General features: G+C 48.3%; 1 protein-coding gene and 1 long non-coding RNA gene across 3 annotated transcripts in view; both read right to left on the minus strand.

Moving 5' to 3' along the window:
* The window catches only part of CLCN2 (chloride voltage-gated channel 2), a 73,969-nt gene extending 56,111 nt beyond the window's left edge, over positions 1-17,858 (minus strand). Inside the window, exon 1 of one of the 2 annotated variants that reach the window (XM_081910891.1) lies at positions 17,691-17,858. In XM_081910891.1, coding sequence (XP_081767017.1) covers positions 17,691-17,744 — 54 coding nt within the window. In that variant the 5' untranslated portion in view covers positions 17,745-17,858. The remainder of the gene's footprint in view (positions 1-17,690) is intronic. The other variant, XM_081910892.1, reaches the window with a different exon arrangement.
* Positions 1-18,682, minus strand: part of LOC309370053 — a 394,628-nt gene that overhangs the window by 155,008 nt on the left and 220,938 nt on the right. The window lies entirely within an intron of this gene.

Consider the following 18,682-nt stretch of genomic DNA (forward strand, 5'->3'; position numbering starts at 1 on the left):
TCAGCATGGCTTTCCACATTCCCTCTGTTTAGCGGCATTAACACAATAGGACTCTTCTCCACTCCAGAATTAAGGTGATAAAAGGAATAACCCTTGAGGGTGACCAGACATAGGATCTATGTGTGGAAGGATTCTGAGCTCAGCTCCATTCTGGCACTCAAAACAAACCCCTCTCGGCTTCCAGATAACCCATCGCTCGAGCTTTCACCCAGATTTTTATTTATTTTTTTGCACAAAGTTTGCAGGGAGCTTAAACCACATTGGCTATTTACTGAACATTCGTCCTGATTTCTTTGTGGGCAGATTATGCAGCGTTGTGCCAAGCCATTCTTTTCCCACGCTTTTCAGTGCATTTTCTCTTATAGCAAGAAGTCCAATTGTTGCATAAGAGCGCTAACCAACTTCAATTCTGCAAACCTGAATTTTTCGGCATGTGATTGAATGTCACGCCCAAATTGTGACAGTGTGGATGAGGCACCCCTGGGCTCAGCAGCTGCTCAGAGATTTTTATTTATTTTTTAGTTCAAAATGTGTCTTTTACACCTGGATCCGGTTGTAGATCCTACAAGCCTGAAGTCTGTCTGCTGCTGTTATAAATGCAAACTCTTCCAAATGTTAAAGCTTGTACCCCCCACCCAAAAGGAGTCCACTATGTGTTTCTCTGCATCCATTGTTGAGAATTCTTCCCAACTGTTTTATGTAATTCACTTCCATAAATTATGGTGATGTGTCAGTAGCTCAGAAAGTTTTGAAACGAGGTTAGACAAATGGATGGAAGAGGTCTCCCAATGGCCACTAGTCTTGTCAGACTGGGGAGACACGGGTTCAAATCCACCCTGCTGGGCCATGAAGCTCAAAAATCTGCCTTAGGCCAGTAGTCCTCAATCTTCAACCTGGCCAACCCCACAGGGTTGTTGTGATACAGAAAAGGAGAAGGTTGAAAGACCTTGCACACATTCATTTGCTCTCTGGAAGAATGGCAGGCCAGAAATGTAATAAATGAAGGAATGGAATGGAACCTCCAGGTTCAGAGGCTGGCAGTCACAGAATCATAGACTTGTAGAGTTGGAAGGGACCACCAAGGGTCATCTAGTCCAGCCCCCTGCAATGCAGGAAACTCAACTAAAGTATCGACTGCGGATGGTCATCCAGACTCTACTTGCAAACCTAAAAGGAAGGAGAGTCCACCGCCTCTACTGGGAGTCTGTTCCACTGTCAAACAGCTCTCAGTGTCTGGAGGTTCTTCCTGATGTTGGGTCAGAATCTCCATTCTTGTACCTTGAATTCAGTATGAGGAAGTGCTAACAGGTCAGAGACCACTACAGGGGCCTGGCAACCACGATTTTTAGCTGGGCTACCAAGGCCAGCCATCAGTGATGAACCTGTGGATTGGAACCCCAAATAAACAGGTAAGTCAGAAGGAAACTGCAAAGGCACTGCATTGCTGGCCACAGTCCACTACACCACATGCAGCGTTTGATTCTCAGAACGTCCAACACAGACTTCTTTATATGCACCGTGTAAAAATTGCTGGCAAAGGAATTGGCATGAAACGTCCTGGGTGGATAGCACCAATCATTCTCATATTATGCTTTAGAAGGTTCAAAGTGATTCACACATATTTTATCTCAGTAATCTTTGCAACCATTCAGGATTATTATCAATCCCTTATTGCCGGGGGGGGGGGATTGGGGGGGAGGGGAGGAAAAGCCAAGGCTGAGAGATAGCGCCTTGCCTATGGCCACCAAGTGCGTTTGTGGACAAAAAAAGATTTCAGCCCTTGCCCCCTGCCCTCCCCCAGTGCCCTCCAGACACTTTGGACTCCAGCTGGCTATGGCTAATGGGAAAGCAGCAAGACCCACAAACCATCAGATGTCAAGGAAATAAACAACTATTTGACTTTTAGAAGACATCTGAAGGCAGCCCTGCTTAGGGAAGATTTTAATGTTTTATGTTTTATTGCTTTATTATTATTATTATTATTATTATTATTATTATTCTGTTGGGAGCCGCCCAGAGTGACTGGGGAAACCCAGTCAGATGGGCAGGGTATTATTATTATTATTATTATTATTATGCTGCAAAATGTGCAAACCCGTGGGTTTCACTCTCATTCCTACAGATCCTTCCTCCACCCCCCCAACCCCCCCCCTCACTTTTTCCATAAAGCCTTTGGCAACTGAAATACTCATTTTCTTTCCCTGTTTGCTCCCACAGCCCCACCTCCCCTTCCTCTGCCATAGACTGCAAGATCTGATGGCAGCTTAGTTGGTAGAACATGAGATTCTCAATCTTGGGGTCATGGGTTTGAGCCCCACGTTAGGGGAGAGATTCCTGCATTGCAGCGGGTTTGACTAGATGCCCCTCATGGTCCCTTCCAACTCTAAAATTCTAGGATTGATTCTACCTCTTTAGGAGGAGAAAGGACCTGTTCACATGCTGCAAACATCTAAGGTGCATCGATGGCACAGCGCAATTGCTCTCTTTCCTTTCTGCTGCAAGCAGCAACACTTGTGGATCCAAAGCAGTAATACAAGAGGGAGATGTCAGCGGGGAAGGGAACCCCAAGACTTGCAGAAGTACAATAAATAAATATATGAGCATGCTCAGTGTTCTGAGGAATGCAGACTGGCTGTTCGAGCAGGGAATGGAAAACCAGATGGGAGGGAAGAGGGATGAAATGGAGTTTCCTGGAGGCGGGCATGGGCTGTGCGGCTGGAACAGTGAACAGGAGCTGTCTACGCCGCGTTTGTTCCAGGTCCCACTTACTGGAACTGCTTTAGACAACGACAACAAGAGCTTTTGCTTACAGAAACGGTAAAAACAGATATGCTAATGGCACCCACGTAAGTAAGGGTCAACCCTACTTTGACCCCAAGTTGCTGTCAGACTATCCGTCCCTTGTTCTCTTCTTAACAAAATGAACAGCAGCTAAAAGAACAGATCCGTTTGTCTCCCTCGAATGTAGGTTGCCATGAAAGCTGATCACAGCCACGCAGGCTTTGCAAACTGAAGGCAGAAACCCCCAAACATGCCCAGGATCGGGCTACTTAGTGCTTTGATGGCCATACACACCAACAATCCCTATTTGGCAGAGGGAATGCCTGTTTCCTAACTCACTCTCCCTGGGATAGCCAACACGGCATCCTCCAGGTTTATTGGACTACAATTCCCATCAGCCTCAGCAAGGACAGCCAAAGGCCTGGGGTGATGGGAGTTGGAGTTCAGAAACATTTGGAGGGCCACAGTTTACACAGCCCTACATTATAGGGAGAACTATCCAGTTGTCATTGCGAAAATTAGTTTGTATGTGTACACAGGTGCAGAAAGAAGAGGGGAGTTATTGCTTTGCTTTGTTTTTGTTCTTCTTTTTATTATGTATCTTGTGTTTTTATCTTGTATTTTTATGCTGTCATCTTCCCTGAGCTCTTTGGATGAAGGACGCTATACAAATAAATAAAATAATCACCATCATCATCATTTATACTTCATTCCCCCCACTCACCCTATGCATTTGAGAATGCTGATGAAAAGTGCTTCCTGGCCCTCTTGTGCCTAAGCATGCACAAGAACAACAACAAAAGAATAAAACAGATCCCTGCTTCTATTCCATTCCCCTCTACCCCCAGAAAAACATCCAATCCAGTTAGCAAATAAGTACAGTGGTACCTTGAATTAAGAACTTAATTCGTTCTGGAGGTCCGTTCTTAACCTGAAACTGTTCTTAACCTGAAGCACCACTTTAGCTAATGGGGCCTCCGGCTGCCGCCATGATGCTGGAGCACAATTTCTGTTCTCATCCTGAAGCAAAGTTCTTAACCCGAGGTAGTATTTCTGGGTTAGCGGAGTCTGTAACCTGAAGCGTATGCAACCTGAAGCGTATGTAAAACGTGGTACCACTGTACTGCGGAGTATGGTTGGAGTTGCAGCTATTCTGCAATGAGCACAGCTGGCTGCACTGGGAGATAAATCAGTATAACGGTACCTCAAGTTATGTACGCTTCAGGTTACAGATGCTTCAGGTTACAGACTCCGCTAACCCAGAAGTAGCACCTCGGGTTAAGAACTTTGCTTCAGGGTGAGAACAGAAATCGTGCTCCGGCGGAACGGCAGCAGCAGGAGGCCCCATTAGCTAAAGTGGTGCTTCAGGTTAAGAACAGTTTCAGGTTAAGAACGGACCTCCGGAACGAATTAAGTACTTAACCCAAGGTACCACTCTATATTAAACACTGTTGGGGGAGGGGAGGGACGGGAAGAGAGAGAGAGAGAGAGAGAGAGAGAGAGAGAGAGAGAGAGAGAAGGAATGAATGTAGGAAGGTATGCTATGGCAAAGTCGGGGCAGAGCAAAACCTTAAGGCAGCCTTCCCCAAACCTGCTTCCCTCCAGACATTTTGTGCTATAATTCCCATTCGCCCCAATTACTGCTGGCAGGGCTCAGCCAGCAGAGGGTGAGACTCAGGTTCACGGGTTCAAGCCCCACATTGGGCAAAAGATTCCTGCATTGCAAGGGGTTGAACTAGACAACGCTACTCTATGATTCTTTGAACATCTGGAAGGCACCAGACTGGGGAAAGGGAGTGTTGAGCAGCACACAATCCTTGAAATGAGGGCAGGTGTTGCAAGATGCCCTGCACTCAGTATTAGATAGCCACTGTTTTGCCACTCTGCCTCACAGGAAAAGGGGATCCTGCCTTCACACTGAGCCAGGCCATGGATCCATCAACCGATGTGACTGGTCAGTTAATTAAGTATTTTTATTGTTTTACTGGATGGGAGGGGCAGATGCCCCCCTTGACTACACCCATGACTTCCAGCTCTAACTCTGTGGACAGGAAGCAAGGCAGGAGAAGATGAGCTGCAGGGACGGAGGAGAGAGAGGAAGAGAACTCCGTATCACCATTCCCTGGAAAAAGTTGTGCAACGTTTGCGCTGGCAATTGGGGCAAGTGTATTGACTAGGGAGAGCATAAAAGCCCGTCATAAAATGGGATTAGGCGGCAGATAGCTCGCTGGCGATAAGGCAGCCACCAGGGGAAAGATCAAGGTCAGCTAGAGGCAAAACTGGAATGGCCAAAGAGAGCTGGGCAAACTTTTGCGGGGTGGGTGAAGGAAGCGGGGAGGGGAGAAAGGAGGAGAGAGGAGAGCCCCCAGCTCAGAAAAGCAAACACTGCACAAAACAAGGGAACTGAAGCTTGTGGGAGAGAGGGCCTGTCGATTAGGGTTTTCTTTATCCTTCTCAACAAAAAAAGGCAGCACGTGCATTTCTTTATTTAGGATTGTCTCCAACCAAGCTGTCCCATTGGCGCAAGGACTCGAACAACAGATTATCACTGGAAATATATGAAGTATATACTTTCATGCTACAGGAGGGCCAGGAGAGTAAGGGCAGGGGGGGCTTCCAAACTGAGCCCCAACTTCCAAGGATGCTCCTAGTATTGAACACGTTGTCCACTTATCGTCTTCTCCCCCCCCCCCCTACATCCAGATATGGGCCAAAACTTCTTTTAAGCTGCTCCCCACGGCGGCGACAGCAACACAATCCCCATCTGGAGCTTGCAAAGAGCGCGTTGATGTCTTCCAATGTGTCCCAGCCCATCCAAAGGTCAGGTTACAATGGTTTAAAAAACAAACTTACTTGTAAATATCAGGGCTATCTGCCACTCGACAAATTTCTAATTGATTAAATGCCTGGCTTTTTAATAGCTAGTTACTCAGTGAGAGTGTAAATACGCTTTTCGAAACTGTGCCTCTAAAGGAAGGGAAGGGCATCTCTTAGGGCGTGAATAAACAAGAAATCTTAAGGACATAAGAGGATGCTGCTGGATGAGCCTAGGCCCCATCTAGTCCACCATCCTGGACAATTAAGACTTTTGTGAAAGAGCCCTCTCTCCTCCTGCAATTTCCAGCAAGGAGAATTCAGAGGCCTCTGAACATAGGAGCCCTCCAGGATTTAGATACGGTACATATCAGCATTGCAGGCTCTGCCCTGTGAATTAACTCTCTATTAATACTACTACTACTACTACTACTACTACTAATAATAATAATTTTATTATTTATATGCTGCCCACCTGACTGAGTTGCCCCAGCCACTCTGGGCGGCTACCAGCACAATATAAAAAAATCAAACATTAAGAACTTCTCTATATAGGGCTGCTTTCAGATGTCTTCCGAAAGTCAGATAGTTGTTTATTTCCTTGACATCTGATGGGAGGGCGTTCCACAGGCAGGGTGCTACTACCGAGAAGGCCCTCTGCCTGGTTCCCTGTAACCTTACTTCTCACAGGGAGGGAACCGCCAGAAGGCCCTCGGAGCAGTATCTCAATGTCTGGGATAAATGGTGGTGGTGGAGATGCCATTTAGGGCTTTAAAGGTCAGCACCAACACTTTGAATTATGCTCAGAAATGTTTTGGGAGCCAGTGAAGATCCTTTATGGCTGGTGTAATATGGTCCCGGCAGCCACTCCAGTCGCCAGTCTGGCAGCCGCATTCTGGATCAGTTGTCATTTCCGAGTCAACTTCATAGAGCGCATTGCAGTAGTCCAAGTGGGAGATGACCATTGCATAGACCACTCTGGTGAGACATTCTGCAGGTAGGTAGGGTCTCAGCTGTCGTGACCTGCACCTCCATGGATAGCTGTGAGCCCAGAATGACTCCCAGGCTGTGCACCTGGTCCTTCAGGGGCACAGTTGCCCCATTCGGGAACAGGGAATCCCCCACACCTGCCCTCCCCCTGTCCACCCAAACAGTACCTCTGCCTTGCCAGGATTCAACCTCAATCCTACCTTTGGAGAGTCAGCAGGAACTGTCCCTGCCTTCTTTCGGGTGCTTCTTGAAAGCTGTACTTTTTAGACAATTCATATTGCCTTCACAATATGGATTTCGCCTTTTAGCCAAGCAGGACTTATTGCTGTTTGTTTGCTGTTTTCAATTATGCTTTATAGATATTTACAAATTGATTTCGTTTTATTTTATGATGTGAGCTGCCTTAATTTATCGCATGCACGTGCATAATCATAAATGTTCAAAGAATCAAATAAGCCTGTTCTCACACTGAGCTATTTGTCCACCAGCCACCCCTCTGGGAAAATAGGGTGCATCCAATTGACTACAAAGGAGCAAGAAAGTGGGGCGAGGGACAGGGAGATCAGTTCCCACTGGCTCTCTGCTCAAACCAGCTTGATCAAGCTCCATCAAGGCATCATCTCTGCAAGACAGACTAGTGTGGGACGGGGAACACATTGGGCAGTATGTGGTCTCCTTTCCCCAGCCCTGTCTAGATAACCATCACAAATGTCTATCCGCTAGTCCCCTTTGAAGTTTTCCAAAGCCAGACACCATGACTGATGGACAGGAGAGAGGCAACTGCAGAGGTTGCAAATCCAAACACTGGACAGCAGGGGCAGATCAGAGAGGGAGAGAGAAAGAAGTTTCACAACAGCTGGCAAAATGTGTCGCCCGCAGCCATCTAAGCAACAGTTCCATTTCCCAATATCTTTGTCTGCCAAGAACCCCAGAGTGGAAAGGTGGTTCCATCATATTACAAGCAGATACAAGACAGATAGACAGATAGGAGATATTGCAAAAGGGCAATGGAAATTCTTGGAGTGTTTTATAAGGAATATATTTATAACAGGGATGGGCAAAACGGAAATCAAGATCTGTTCTGGCACATCTCAAGGTGATCTGTAGTAGATCAAACAAAATAAAAAGACTCCTTCCAGCAGCACCTTAGAGACCAACTAAGTTTGTTATTGGTATGAGCTTTCGTGTGCGTGCACACTTCTTCAGATACACTGAAACATAAGTCACCAGACCCTTATATATAGTAAGAGGGAGGGGAGGGGTATTACTCAGAAGGGTGGTGGGAATGGCTGATGGGCTGAGATTGGTTTGCAAATGTACAGAGGTGTGTATACAACCCCTTAAACATCTGCTCCCACAAAAACCTATGCCACGATCAATCTGTTAAGTCTTTAATCTGCCCTGAGATTCCTTCTTGCTTCTGTGACAGCACTGCAAGAGTTCTGGCAAAAGAGAGACTCCAGTTTCATCCCTGGCTGAGATCCACCTGAGGCGAAATCAGGTGCCCAACAACAAATGCCCAGGGTTTTGGGGAACATAACCGCAGAGGCCAAGGAACATAAACAGATGAAGCTGTCCTACACAGAGACAAACCATTTGTTCATCCAACCTGGGGCTGCGGCTGGCAGTGGCTCTCTGCAGTCTCAAGGGGGATTCTCCCCCCACAACCCCCTGCCCCAATGCAAGCCACTGCCTCTGCTCTTCACCTGGAGATGCCAGGAAATGAACTCAGATCAGATGCTCTACCCCTGAGCTACGACTCCTCTCCAGTTACACAATCCTGAATGGTGCAAGTGTGATATTGCCGGAGACTCTGTTTTCCCCAGAAGGCTGGAAGTGGCACCGTTGTCAGCTCACAACTTTGTAAGAAATGCAAGAGGAACACAGGCAAGGCCAGAGGGAGGAGAGAAAGAATATTTAGGGAAGGGCTTGAACTCAGGAGCAGAGCATCTGCCTTGGCTGCAGAAGGTCCCTGGGAGTGTTCCCCATCTGAAACCTTCAGAGAGCTGCTGTCAGTCAGTGCAGGCATTATTGAGCTAGATCAGCATTTCCCAAACCTGGGCTCCAGCTGTTTTGGAACTACAATTCCCATCATCCATGACCACTGGTCCTGCTAGCTAAGGATGATGGGAGTTGTAGTCCAAAAACAGCTAGAGACCCAAGTTTGGAAAACAATGTGCTCGATGGAGCAATGTATAAGGAATATTCCTATGTTTCTGAAGCAGCAGTTCAGCCATTGTTTCTGACCATCTTTCCTAGGAAAAGACAACAGACGCAGGCTGAACTTTTTCTTCTCCATGACAGACTTTGGCCTAGACAGGTACATTTTTTATCAGTAAGTACCTCTGCAGATTCTAAGAATCTGAAACACTTCCCTAGCTTTAGACCTTCAGGAACAGCAAACAGAGACTATGCAACAAGTTTAAAGAGAGATTTTCGCAGACCTGGATCAGGACCCCGGACTTTTGCCTCCCTTCTGCAGCTCCTCGGTCCCAGAAGTTTCAGTTAAACAAGGTTTCATAAGAAGAGATCTGCTAGATCAGGCCAAATGACCATTAGTCAAGCATTCTCCTCTCACAGTGGCCAACCAGATGCCTGTGGGAACCCGCAGGCGGAATCTGGGCGCCACAGCAGTATCCCAGCTTGTGACTCCCAGGAACTGGCATTCAGAGGCACATTTCCTCCGACAGTGGAGGCATGACATTGCCAGCAGGGCTAGCAGCCCATGACAGTCCACGAACTTGCCTAATCCTCTTTCTGGAGCCATCCAAGCTGGTGACCTCCGCTGCCTCTTGGGGGGAGCAAACGGAATAGTTTCGTCTTCGTTTAAATATTTTTATTGATTTTCATTGTTCACGCCACGCATAAAAAAAAGCACAACTCACAACACATCAACCACTTTGCTTAAAGATATCAATTCAAATTCTCTCTGGGGACTCCAAAAAACCTTTACGCATAAGCAGAGTTTGGAATGGCCGTCTGTCACGGATGCTTTAGCTGAGATTCCTGCATTGCAGGGGGTTGGACTAGATGACTCTCGGGGTCCCCTCTGACTCTACGATTCTAGGATAGTACCATGAAATCTCAGGGGTTATAAACACAATCTTCTTGATGCATACAATCCAAAAACAAACTGCATAGTGTATGTTTTGTGTGGTGTGCTTTCTTTTGCCAGTCCTAAGATGCCAAAATTCAGAGTCATTGGATGCCCATGTCTTCCTGCCCACTTTCTCCACATGCATATCTAGACTTTCAGGTAGCCAAGAGAAAGATTGCAAAAGCAGTCTACAGCATCTATACTTGGCTCTGCGTGCATACTCTTGTAACTCACTCTACATGGGGCTGCTCTTGAGACTGACCCAGAAACTCCAGCGGGTGCAGAATGCCGTGGCAAGACTCCTATGGGGTCCTTGCCATGGGATCACATTCACCCAGTGCTATGCCAACTGAACTGGCTCCTGGTGGAGTACAGGATCAGGTTTAAGGTGCTGGTTTTAACCTTTAAAGCCCTATACAGCCTAGGACCCTCATACCTGCGGGACCGCCTCTCCTGGTATGTCCCATGGAGGACCTTACGGTCCTCAAACAAAACCATCTTGGAGGTCCTGGGCCACAGGGAGGTTAGGCTGGCCTCAACCAGAGCCAAGGCTTTTTCGGCCATGGCCTCGATCTGGTGGAACGCTCTGTCACAAGAGACTAGGGCCCTGCGGGACTTGACATCTTTCCACAGGGCCTGCAAGACAGAGCTGTTCCACCAGGCCTTTGGCCAAGGCACAGTCTGACCCCCTCCTTTGGTAATCCTCACAGAACTCTAGCCCAATGGCTGCCATTCATTTGATTTTGAATTGATTTTAGAATGAATTGACTTTAGAATGCTGTGTTACTTTTATTGTTGTTAGCTGCTCTGAGCCCGGCTTCAGCTGGGGAGGGCGGGATATAAATAAATTATTATTATTATTATTATTATTATTATTATTATTATTATTATTAATGCATTTACCTTTACCATTTTTACATACATACATATGTATGTAACAGACACCTTATGACAAAGGCCATTGTGACCAGGGACAGATGACTGAACAGGCTAACAAGGCCGGTGATTAATTTCCCCATGGGACAGGGTCATCACAGAGAATGCAACACCCACAGAGCACTCGCCTGCGTGTGATGTTTCATACGCAACACTTCCCAGGGAAGTCAATTTGGTTGCAAGTTGCAGCGTGCACGGTAACTGAAGGATTATGAATGAGGCTCTGGCAGCTGAATGGATGGTTGAAAAGTCTTGAATTTCAGGTGGCGTGGGAAGACGTATGTAGCTTTGACACACTGGCAGGTTTGTCGCCTGATGGTGATGTAGTCATCAAACAACGACTATTCATAGGGTGAACCAAACTTAAGTGTTCAGAAAATGAGATGCATCAAGGAAAAGTCTCCTTTTCCCAGTATCTAAGGCCGATTCACCCAGTCAAGCAACAGCTTGCATCTGCGAATGGACTCAAGTGCTCAGCCTAACCTTCCTCCCAGAATCCAAGTTTTGAACATGCAGTCTTCTACAAGACTCGTAATCATTGGCTGCATATAACCAGAAATCCAAGGCTGCGTATACTGTATCATGATTCAACTCTCTCCGAAATCCTGTGAGGCGGACCAGGCTCAGAGTTGTTGACTGGCTCAAAGTCACCCAGTGCGTTTCATGGGTGACTGGAGCTTTGAACCCGGGCCTCCACAGCCCTGGTGCAACACTCTCACCACTACACCAGGTATGGGAAACCTGCAAGTCTACAGATGCTGAATTCCAACTCCCACCAGCCATAGCAAACGTGCCCAATGGCCAGGGGTGAGGGGAACTATAGTCCAGCCATTTGGGACAGCGCAGAGGACAATCCCTTATATGTGTTTGAAATTAGCCAGGTGCATTTTGCAACAAAGTGAAGATTCCTAGGTTCCATCGGGAGGTACATGCCTGGGGATCACTGGATCCTGACTGTTTTTACACACCAATACCCTATCCTGTATTATTCTATCAGTTACATTTTATCTACCCAATCAGAAATAGCAGGAGCAGTCACCATTAAGAAAAAGAGGTCAGGATAGGCCAGTACACATGTGGACTGACCTTAGATCAAGTGACTTTTCTTCATTAAGTTCTCAAAACTCAACCTAGCTCAAGGTTGTCATGTGAACCAGTCCAATGTTTAACTAAGAATCAATCATAATCAGTTCATTGTCTGAAAAATAAGTCTTGCAACTACGCATTCCGTTTTGGCGACTGCACCTTGGTTTAAGGAGCCATTTGGCACCTAGGTTATATATCTGAGTTTCTAACATTGATACCAAGTCAGGCCATTGGTCTGTGTGGTAAATGACCCCTGGATGGTTAAGTCCGGTCAAAGGCAACTATGGGGTTGCGGCGCTCATCTCGCTTTCAGGCCAAGAGAGCCGGCATTTGTCCACGAACAGCTTTCCGGATCGTGTGGCCAGCATGACTAAATCGCTTCTGGCGTAACAGAACACCGTGACGGAAACCAGAGCGCATGGAAATGCTGTTTACCTTCCCGCCGCAGTGATACCTATTTATCTACTTGCACTGGTGTGCTCTCAAACTGCTAGGTTGGCAGGAGCTGGGACAGAGCAACGGGAGCTCACTCTGTTGCGGGGATTCAAACTGGTAACCTTCCAATCGACAAGCCCCAAAAGCTCAGTGGTTTAGACCACCCGTGTCTAGGTAATATAATAATAATAATAATAATAATAATAATAATAATAATAATAATAATAATTTATTATTTATACCCCGCCCATCTGGCTGGGCCTCCCCAGCCACTCTGGGCGGCTTCCATAAAACCAAATATCAGTAAAATATCACACGTTAAAAACTTCCCTGAACAGGGCTGCCTTAAGATGTCTTCTGAATGTCAGGTAGTTGTTTATTGCTTTGACATCTGCTGGAAGGGCGTTCCACAGGGCGGGCGCCACTACCGAGAAGGCCCTCTGCCTGGTTCCCTGTAGCTTTGCTTCTCACAATGAGGGAACCGCCAGAAGGCCCTTGGCACTGGATCTCAGCGTCCGGGCAGAATGATGGGGGTGGAGACGCTCCTTCAGGTATACTGGACCGAGGCCGTTTAGGGCTTTAAAGGTCAGCACCAACACTTTGAATTGTGCTCGGAAACACACTGGGAGCCAATGTAGGTCTTTCAAGACCGGTGTTATATGGTCTCGGCGGCCGCTCCCAGTCACCAGTCTAGCTGCCGTAGCTAAGTACTGACTGGCAGTATCACTTCAGGACTTCAAGGCAGAATTCCTTTCCCAGCCTCACCTGGAGATGCCAGCAACTGAACCTGTGACCTTCTGCAACTGAGCTAAGGCCTCTCCCCGAACATGTGGTGGGCCACTGGTTCCCCAGCCTTGTGGTATACCATGCAGGCTCCCCATGCAGCCCTGAAGTAAGGGCAGCTTTACAACCTAGTCAAAGGGACCCATAGAAAACTGGCTGCAATGACTTGATGGCAATGATTCTTAGGCAATAAGTAGTGGAAGCCAGGAAATGAGCAGAGATGCAAAAGCCAAAATCAGTGGTCGTCATGCCCTGCTGAGGCTGTGTGTGTGTGTGTGTGTGTGTGTGTGTGTGTGTGTGATACATGGAAGAACAGAGGACGAAGGCATGACAGCAAGAAATTGGACATGCCCACAGCTACACAATTACGGAGCTGGGAGAGCCGACTACAAGGGAAGATTAAAGGAGCTAAATATGTCTAGCCAGGGGCCGGTGCCAGTGGCAAGCATTTGAGTGGTGTTAACATGAGATTAGGTGGAAAGGCGATGGGAGCAGAAAGTAGAAAGGGGGCTGGGCGGGGCAGATCAGTAAGCAATTTGCAAAGTTTCGTTTGTGGTCAACAGCACATGTCAGATGCAGCGGCAGGAGGAGGAACCCCAGCTGGAGGATCAAGGCCCATGTAAAAAGATGCCAGGAATCTGTTTTGGTCCCAGCGGAAAGACGGATTCAACAGCCGCTCTGTGAAGGAGGCATAATGAGGTGGTAGAATTTGGGGCAGTGTGACGTTCAGTTGAAAGTATGAATGTCTACCCATCACTAACTTTTTTAATATTCCCCACATCAACAACAGCAGCAATTTGCTCTTCACCAGCAGGTCCCAGGGTGGGTTACGACAACTGAAAATTCAGTTGTAGAATCACAGAATTGTAGAGTTGGATGGGCCCCAAGGGTCATCTAGTCCAACCCCCTGGAAAAGCCAGTGCAGGATTGAAAACAGTTAAAACAGATTACAGTTGCCGGAATAGGGTGAGTCCTGAAAACACCGGTCTCAGGGGTCAAAGGCCAGAGCAAAGAGGCAAATATTCAGCATTTGCTAGGTGCACTCTGTAGGGAGGGAATTCCGCAACTTAGGGGCCGCCATAGAGAAGGCCTTCTTCTGGAAAGCCTATTGATGTATATCATTTTTTCTGGACCACTCAACTTATGCAAAATAGTTTGCAGAAGTTATTTGAATAACCTAAGTGTTTGGCCACTTTAATAAATCTTTTTTGTGTGTTTTAGTTTTCGTCTCAGAGGTGGAGTAGTATTTCACTACTGTCCTGGATAGGTCATCTAAAGGTTGTTGGGAGCCCATCTTTTCCAGCAATATCCCAGGGACCTTCCTTGAAAATTCAGCTCTCTGTCTCCTTCCTCACAAGCTGCCTCTAGCACAAGCTGCTTAGGGCCCTCTTATTTACGGGACCGCCTCTCCTAGTATGCCCCGCAGAGGACCTTAAGGTCCATGAATAACCATAGTTTAGAGGTCCCGGGCCCTAAGGAAGTTAGATTAGCTTCAACCAGAGCCAGGGCCTTCTCAGTGATGGCTCCGACCTGGTGGAATGTTCTGTCCCATGAGACCAGGGCCCTGCAGGATTTAACTTCCTTCCGCAGGGCCTGTAAGACAGAGCTATTCCACCTGGCTTTCAATTTGAACTATCCTGATCTTTTATCCCCCCCTTTTATGAAGATTACCCGCTCTGGGATCCCACAGCTAATTCTCCCCTGGCCTCCTTGCTGGCCCAAATAGGACTACTTTAGCCAGATAGTCCTGGTAATCACCTAATGTTTATTGGATGGATTTTCCCCTAAATTGATTTTGGAGCTTTGAATTTATGGTTATTCACACTTTTATACTGTATTTTATGCTATTTTTTGTTGTATCACCATTAAGTGTTTTAAATTTGTTGTTAGCCACCCTGAGCCCAGTTTTCTGAACTGGGAAGAGCAGGGTATAAATAAATTATTATTATTATTATTATTATTATTATTATTATTATTATTATTATATTATCCATTTTGTACATAAAGCTACGAGGACTCCAGATCTTACTGGACTACATCTCCCATCTTCCCGGATCATTGGCTAGCTGGCTGGGGCTGATGGGAGTTGGAGTCCAACATCTGGAAGGCTGCAGATGTGAAAGCAGAACACGTATAGGCATTTGTCTTCCCCACAGCTTCAAGAAGATGCTAACCTGATAGCAAGCCTATCCAAACACATAATTTAGAAACGAACCATTGTTTTTACTATTTGCTGGTTTTTATTTGTTATTGGTTTTATATTGTTTGAGGTGGATTCCTTTGGGTTTTTTAAGTGCTCTATTTCCCCCCTTTAAAATAAGAAACAAACACAAGTCATCTTCATAGCACGTATTCAAGTAAGACTCCCTTCCCCTGAGACAGAAAGAGAAGCTTTCTTTGCATGACTGCGCTGCTGCCTCCCCTGCCAGCGGCAGACAGTCTTGACTGACTCTTTCCAACCTGGCACTAACAAATGTCCAAGTCCCTGACAGGGGGCTCTCACAGACACCCCTGCCCCAGGAATTGTCCCCCAATACACTTGAACGCAGCTTTGCCTTCCTCAGTTCCCCGTGGCAAAACCACGCTTTACTCCGGGCAATTTTTCCCCTGCCAATGTGAAACCAGTTCCCAAGTGGAAGAAGAAGAAGAAGAGTTTGGATTTGATACCCCGCTTTATCACTACCCGAAGGAATCTCAAAGCGGCTAACATTCTCCTTTCCCTTCCCCCCCCCCCCACAACAAACACTCTGTGAGGTGAGTGGGGCTGAGAGACTTCAGAGAAGTGTGACTGGCCCAAGGTCACCGAGCAGCTGCATGTGGAGCGAACCCGGTTCCCCAGATTACAAATCTACCACTCTTAACCACTACACCACACTGGCTCTCTTAACCACTACACCACACTGCTCCTCTCTTGCAGAAAGTCCTGCCAGCTGCAACTGATCCTTCCAGGATGAGAAATCCCCCTGCCTGCTTGTCCTGTCATGCTCCTGTGATGCCCATCTTTTTTTTTCTTTCGTAACAAAATCGTTTTCATAATAATGAAAAATGTACAAAAACAAGACCATATACAAACAAACAGAATTATTATTTTTAACCTGTCTCACATGTCCTTCTACCAGAAGGATTCTTTTCTGAGAAGGAAACTAAAGCCAAACTCAGGCAGGCAGGCAGCATTTGTTTTTTTGTAATAATAAAAAAAGTTTGCAATGACACAGCAAGACCAAATTTGAAACGAACTCTTTCCAAACCCCATACAACACCTGTGATATTAGGAGAAAGACGCCAGCCTTGCCCCCAACTGAGATATCCATCTTATTGCTTATTTTGTTTAATATATTTAATCCCAAACAGGATTCATATGCTCCCTCCCTAAACACAAGTCCTGGTCAACAATCTTGAAGGGGCTTGAATGTACATTGCTAGATCCCCTTTAAGGGACGCGGGTGGCGTTGTGGTTTAAACCACAGCGCCTAGGGCTTGCCGATCAGAAGGTCAGCGGTTTGAATCCCTGCGATGGGGGGAGCTCCCGTTGCTTGGTCCCTGCTCCTGCCAACCTAGCAGTTCGAAAGCACGTCAAAGTGCAAGTAGATAAATAGGTACCGCTCTGGCGGGAAGGTAAACGGCGTTTCTGTGTGCTGCTCTGGTTTGCCAGAAGCAGCTTATTCATGCTGGCCACATGACCTGGAAGCTGTACACCGGCTCCCTCAGCCAATAAAGCGAGATGAGCGCCGCAACCCCAGAGTCATCCACAACTGGACCTAATGGTCCTTTTTAGATCCCCTTTGGCAATGCCGTTCAAGATGCCTTGCTACCCGCCTCTAGCCAGGGACCCACAAGTGGCCTTATTCACACACACACACCCTGAAGCATCGCCTTCTGTGTCCCTCTTGCCACCCTGATCTGCACCAACCCCTGGTGGTGCCCACTACCTTAAAATCCCTTGGAAAATGGCTTTCTCCCCACATTTAGCATCCTGTTGAGAAGGAAGCCAAGGGCATTAACCAACAGCCCCACAACCATGCCATTCCTCTTCGGGTCTTTTGAGGGTGGGGGTGATTTGCAGCTCAATGTCTGCCTTTGAGCCATGCTCCATAAACCCAGGTCCGTAGGAACGGGCTTGGAGCAACAGGGATGGGAACTCGGAGAGAGAGGGCAACAACTAAGTGGCAGAACACATGCTCTGCATGCAGAACGTCCCGGGTTCAACGCGCAGGTAGAACTGGGGACGACCCCTTTGAAGAGCAGCTGCCTGTCAGTGCAGACATCACTGAACAGGAATGGGCTAGTGGCCTGGCTTTCCACAAGACAGCTCACTCCTGCCGCTAACTCCACGGTGCAAACCTAAGCGTATCTTTGGAGGAAGCAAGTCTGGCTGAGTTCAATGGGACTTGCTCCCAGGGAACAGCGCACAAGAGCGCAAGCTTCTTAGCGCCCGCTCCGCCAAGCGGCACTAATGCGGTGGTCTTTTGAGGTGCCACGCGACACTCCTCGCATGCTCAGAAGCACTCTTCTTCTTCTTTTTTGCAAACCGGTCCCGCGATTCCCCTCCTCTGAATGCAGCAGCCCTGTTTTCCTCCGCCTCTTCCCCCAAACTCCCAGGACTTGACCGTGAAAAGGTCCTAGCTTGAAGGCAGCCTTGGGAACCCGCGCGCGGCGAGCGGCGCTCTGCACGCGCTCAAAGGCACCCTCTCCCCTCTCCTGCGGTGCAAAGAAACCCCGGGGCTGAGCGCCGAGGCAGAGCCCCCCGCCCGGAGCCCGCCCCACTCACCAAGGTCTGCTCGTACTGCAGCGCCCGCTGCTCCAGGCCGCTGTCCGCCGCCATCGTGGCCGGCTCCGGGCGCCCCTCTCCCGCCAGCAGGCTCCTACGAGCAGCCCCGGTAGCACTCGCTGCGCCCTGCGCCCGGACGCCTGGCTCCTCTCCTCGCTTCTCCCCACGCCCCCAGCACGGGGCGGGACCGGACTGGCTGGCAGGGGCAGGCCCGAGGGAGGTCCCGGGGCAGCCGCTCCGCCTCCATCGGGAAAGGCGCTGTCGCTGCGGAGGAAGAGGAGGAGAGGAGGAGGCGAACCGGTGGGACGCTTGGGGAGGGGCCGCAAGAAGCGCGTCGTGGCGGGGCAACCCGACGCCCACCGGCCCGGGATGGAGCGAAGGGGCGAAGATCTGCAAACCGGGGGCGCGCGTAGGTGGGACGGTCCCATCCCGGGCTCGTTTACACGGGAGAAAGCCTCCCTGGAGGTCCGATATGGTACTTCCTCTCGGGTTAGGCGCGCGGAAGTTCGTAGCCGAGCGGTATTACTCGCGAGGAAGCCACTTTGAATCAGCAGAGTTTACCTCCCAAGGAAAAGCGCAGAGGACTGCGCAGCCATCGAGGTTGCAGCGGGGAGGATTGAGAAGTGGGACCCTATCCTCTCTCTCCCCCCTACGCACCATGTCGTCTTTATTCTCAGTATAACGCTGCGGGGGGGTGGGAGGACCAAGCTGACCCTCCTCCCCACGCGCGCACCCGATCCTGTTGCAGCAGGATCCAGTGGCTTCCTGCAGTGATCACTTTTCTCTGGCCTTTCGTGCCCCCACCCCTCCCAGCCGATGCCGGAAGGAGCTGAGGTTAATTGCATAAAGGGGGGTCGCCGGGAGAGTCGTTTATTTTATTTCTATGCTGCTTTTCACTCACACGAGTCACGGAGCTGGTTACAAACAATAAATAACAATAACAGAATAAAATATCACAACTGCAACATAAATCATACAGGATGGTTTAAGGC

This window comes from Podarcis melisellensis (assembly GCF_964234715.1).
Source record: "Podarcis melisellensis genome assembly, chromosome: 5".
NCBI classification, from domain to species: domain Eukaryota; kingdom Metazoa; phylum Chordata; class Lepidosauria; order Squamata; family Lacertidae; genus Podarcis; species Podarcis melisellensis.